General features: G+C 38.1%; 1 protein-coding gene across 1 annotated transcript; it reads right to left on the bottom strand.

The window, feature by feature from the left end:
• Positions 1 to 3,024: 3,024 nt before the first annotated feature.
• On the bottom strand, positions 3,025 to 4,511 carry LOC107824931 (U-box domain-containing protein 28). Its single transcript, XM_016651745.2, has one exon. It carries the CDS (start codon positions 4,458 to 4,460, stop codon positions 3,198 to 3,200), a length of 1,263 nt encoding a protein of 420 aa, XP_016507231.1. The 5' UTR covers positions 4,461 to 4,511; the 3' UTR covers positions 3,025 to 3,197.
• Positions 4,512 to 5,244: the final 733 nt, after the last annotated feature.

Below are 5,244 nucleotides of genomic sequence, written 5' to 3'. Positions count from 1 at the left end.
AGGGATGCCCCCAGTATCTGATCGACACGGGAGTTGTATGTTTTCACTTTTTTATCAGTATCATCGATTTTCTTTTCTTCCGACTCAATTCTTTTGGTGAGCTCCTCGAGCATTTTCATAATTGTAGGACCAGTCCCTGATTCGTTACCATTCGACCTTTCCGGCACTAGCTCGGTACGACGAGTGATTTTCGGCTCAACCACACTCGGAGTTCTATGTTGACTCTGAAGCTAAGCAATAGTGGCCTGCTGGGCCTGCAGCATCTCGAATATTACCTGGATACTAAATCCCCCGTCTCCTACGCCCTGTGTTCCTTGGCCACCAGATCGGCCTTCCCTGCGCACACTCCCTTCGGGGTCCGCACCCAAATACGCATTCAAAGCAATGTGTGAATTGACATCGACTGGATCGACGACTGGTATTCCCCTGAGATTAGACGATGGCACCCCGGCTCCTAGAGCAATTACGTTATCATTTTCCGTGTGAAATCCAAGACCATCATTACCATGCAGGGGTGCGTTTTGTGAGTTTGACATGTTTTAACCTGAGAACAAAAATTCTTGATAAGAACAAGTGTGAAAATAACGTGTATTTTCGGAATCAACACTAAAACAATCACTATTATCCTTAGCCCCACGGTGGGCGCCAAACTGTTTACCCTAAAATTCGAGTAACAATTAAACTTATATTGTGGTTTTAAGGATATGTGATTTACTCCAATACCAATTGATAAACAAGGAATTAAATATATAAATTGAAGAATAAAATAAGTCAAACCAGTGTGCAAGCCAAATCTCGACCTCGAGCTATGACAGTCTCGAGGTGGAATAGTGGGAATAGCAAGTTACAAAACAACTCTGATGAACAATAAGTAAAATAGCTAAAGATTAAAGTGCATGTATTTTCTTATCAACCAAAAAACATGTCTTACAAATGAATGGGCTCCCCTATATATAATAGGGGAGTCCTAAATAAGGTACACTTCTAATTACAGTAGGAAATCATATTTGACAACTCTCTAACCGCCAAGGATCAATCCATTCCGCAATTTACGCCGTGATCCTTTGAGGTCGTTGCGGGTATCTAGCTCTTTCTGTTACTGAACCATAACGGTATTATCTCGAGGTATGCCTTCTTCCGACCTCAGCAAATGATTTCGACCTCGACCCCGGTACTGGAAAGGAACCTCGACCCCGAGCTCAACGTCCTAGACCCTCAACGTTATATCACCTTTTCTATTGAAGAACGAAATCGGGTGCCCCCATTTCTACCGTATACATACTGATCACATAATATTTTGTGTTACTATAATTCTTCTAGTTTGTGTATCAGTGTATGAATTTGTGAATTACCTCTATTCTTGTGGCCGCCATGAGGATTCAGCTATTGCGATCAAATTAATTTCATTGTTAGGTCAGAGGAAATTCTCGCCTATACCAATTTTTTTTCTATTTTGCTTCTTCATTTCTTTTGGGGCATTTGCATCTATACCCGCTTTTTGGGTCACGTTTTAACTTGTGCCCGTTTTGCAAAAAAATTGCAAACGTACCCACGTTTTTGCGTAATTTCAGTATACGGGGCTAAAGTAGCAAAGACAATCACGCAAAACTTCAGCATTCTAATAGACGGGCCTGAAGTAGCAAATGCTGAACCAAGTGTGCTGAAGTTTTTGTTTGTAATTGATGAACTTTAGCATAGTAGCTGAAGTTTTGTTCTCTATTTGCTGAAGTTTTTGTTTATAATTGTTGAACTTAAGCATAGTAGCTGAAGTTTTATTCTCTATTTGCTGAAGTTTTTGCTTGTAATTGCACATAATAAGCTGAAGTTTTTTTTGTCCTGGATTCATTAGTTGTCATTAAGCTTTTTCAAAAATTCCAGCAGAAGATGCTGAAGTTATTTAATTCATTTATAAGAACTTCAGCACTAAATAAGCTGAAGTTTTTTTGTCCTGGATAAGCTTTTTCAAAAACTTCAGCAGAAGATGCTGAAGTTATTTAGTTCATTTGTAAAAACTTCAGCACTAAAAGCTAAAGTTTTATTGTCCTGGATTCATTAATTTTGTCATAAAGCTTTTTCAAAAACTTCAACAGAAGATGCTGAAGTTATTTAGTTCATTTGTAAAAACTTCAGCACTATATAAGCTGAAGTTTTTGAAAAAGCTTTCTAACATACTAGATAAATAATCAGATTGCCAACAGTATCTAAATCATAAATTTTGGAAACAATAAACGTGAAAAGAACAGAATTATCATTGTCTACTAACTTACGTACGTGGAAATATTCACAAATTATTGTCTACTAACTTACGTAATTATTTATAATTTATTTTTAAATAATCTGATAAACATGTTTATGACAATCATCCCATGAACTGAAGTTTCATAGCAGCACCTGCAGCAACAGAAGAAAGAAGAAGAAGAAGAAAACAACGGAGGAGAAGGAGGATGAAAAATATTGTTGAAATTATTTAAAAAGTGGGTACAAGTTAAAACTTTTAAAAAAATTGATATAGATGCAATTTTTACTTTTCTCTTGTTCGACTGCGAATTTTCAACTCAATGACCTTTCTCATCTATTTTACTACTATTGCATAGTCAACCGATAAACCTGTCATGATTAGTGAAACCTTATAATGGAAATGGATGTGCTAGCTGGAACTGCCATATTTCTCAGCCAAAAACACACTAAGGTTTCGTAGATGGGACCTATTTACATACTGGAGATGATCCTACAGTATTTCTTGTTTTATAAATTTTTATTTGAAATTTGATGATTTTATGGATAGTCCAACATGTAGCAGTTGAGACAAATTTTAGCACTCTATAGAGTATTGGTTCTATTAAACGACTTTGACTATAAGTATTTTTTTAATAGTAATTTTCATCAATATTTACACGTCTATTGATAATAAACACATCAAATCATCCATAAATAAATAAAACACCTAATGCAACCACCAATACAGAAAACGACAACAACAATATAACCAGTTACAGTAACAATAATAGTCATGAGCTTTTGATGTATTGAACAATTTAATGTCATTGTATCATTAGCGAAATTTCTTTGAATTTACAACATGAATCTACCTAATCCAATTTCTAAAAACAAATACTAATAAAGAAAGCTAGTGTTGTTTGATTCTTTTGGTTTGGTCAGTCAAAACAATTAGGAGTGGCATTTAATTTAATATATTTTCAGTAGGGCATGATGTGAGTAGTCTTGGTATCATAACTCGCCAAACACGACTTTGAATAATTCTTACTAGTATTATTATTCACCACTCGCAATGCTTTGACCAATTCCCCACACGTCTGCCGTGCACCGGTGGAGCAATCACTCTGCATCACCAGCAACACCTTGGTCAGCCCATTGACCTTCCCTACAACCTCACGCGCCGCCGTATCACGCGCCAAGCAGCATACGCTCCACAGTACAGTCACGCCGTGCTCTGTCGCCGCCCTCGAGCTCTTCATGAGCCTCGTAACTACTGCCATCAAGCACTCCTCGTCCTTCCCTATCGCCGCCCTCCCTTCCGTACATGTCGCCACCGTTTCCAACAGCTTCAGCGACTTCTCCACCACCACTCTAGCGGAGTCCGAACCGCTAAGGATTTTCCCGACGGTTTGCACGATTCCGAACCGGACTAGCTCTTTTCTCGCTGGTCTGGTGGTTGAGATCGCGATTAGAGCTGATAAACCGGCCTCGACCGCGAACCTGTTGGTTTCTGTGCGGGTGAATACGTGCAATTCGTAGAGTAAACCTTGATCCTCAACGAATTTTCGCTGCGAATCGGCGTCTAGTGCGATGAATTCCAGAATCCGAGCGGTTTGAATGCGCGAACTCAGTTTTCCTTTTCGAAGAATCAGTAGAAACTTTGAGAGAAAATCTCGATCGCTCCGCAAAACCTCCTTATTCAACTGCTCTTTAACTCCATTCTCTAATACAACCAAATCCAAAACCGCAATAACAGTTTCACAAATCTCAACCACATCAGAATCCACCAAAACGCCAACAACATTCGCTATCGCACCACTCGAATTAACAAAAAATCTCCGATTCTCATCGGAATACTTCACGAACTCCGCAATCTTCACCAACGAACTCAACCGATTCTCGCCGTTGAGATTTTTGACAATTTCGAGAACTTCTGACTTTGAGACGGCGGAGGAGGAAGAAGGCGTGGTGGCGGCGGAGGGTGAGTTGGCTGGCTGATGCTGAAGCCATACGTTGATGAGTCGCCGGAGAGTGAGGTTAGGTGTGAAATCGGTGGAGGGAAGGATTTGCATGGTGGCGGGACAGGTATTGTGGCCTTGGGAAAGCCAAGTTTGAATGGAGTTACGATCGTATGTGACGCCGGTGCAGAGACTTACCGGAGACTTCATTACGTCCATTGATATCGGACATCGGAAAAGGCTCGGAACGGTAACGTATAATTCTTCTCTCCTATTTCTCATCATTTTTTGCTACTCTTTCTATTTTCTGCCTTGTGGGAATAATATAGCTAGTTATGTGGACGGTGTTTGTGCTTATAAAGGGAGAGTCAAAGTGTAAAGTGGTGACGTCGATTTGGTCAACTATATTGGGTTTGTTTAAGTAAACAAGTGGATTTCTTTTCATATGCACCTAAGATAATGCGCTGTTTTTTTAAGTACATTGCACACTATCTTTAAAAAAAAAAAACTTCTCTTGATTTATTTATTTTCTTGTAAGATTATTAAAATGTGCAGAAGTGACCCGAATGTTACTCCCTTCGTGCCTAACTCAGAGTTAGCGTAATTTGATTGAAATGAAATTTAAGAAAGGAGGAAAAGAACATTTAAAACTAGTGATATTAAAATGCCATAAGATTTTTTTTGTCCATAAAAACATGTCATTTATGATAAAATGAGAACTTTGTAATTAAATTATTTTAAATATAAAAATATGTCAGTTTTTTTCAGTTAAATTTCGCCAAATATTTGAAAAGTAAAGTATATATCTAAGGACCAAAATAGTCCAACAACTATACATTATACCACTTAATTAAGGACCACTTTGATAATTTTCTCCAAGGAAGTCCGATCAATCTTTAATATTGTAATGCTTTTTGAGATCTTATTGTTGTAAGTATGGAGAGGTTTAAGAATAGAGATTATATGAAGTGAAGAAAAAGGTGCATATCTTAGGGAGCACTCAATCAAGTGCCACTAATTATTTCCATATTAATCAAAGAATTGGTCAACATCAAGTACAATTATGTAT

Source organism: Nicotiana tabacum, chromosome 16 (assembly GCF_000715075.1).
Source record: "Nicotiana tabacum cultivar K326 chromosome 16, ASM71507v2, whole genome shotgun sequence".
Taxonomy (NCBI): Eukaryota; Viridiplantae; Streptophyta; class Magnoliopsida; order Solanales; family Solanaceae; genus Nicotiana; species Nicotiana tabacum.
Note: the sequence above shows the minus strand (reverse complement) of the source record. Positions and strands in the feature narration are given on the sequence as shown.

Coding starts and splice junctions, on each gene's coding strand:
- LOC107824931 (XM_016651745.2), bottom strand. CDS start 4,460: ATGATGAGAAATAGGAGAGAAGAATTATACGTTACCGTTCCGAGCCTT.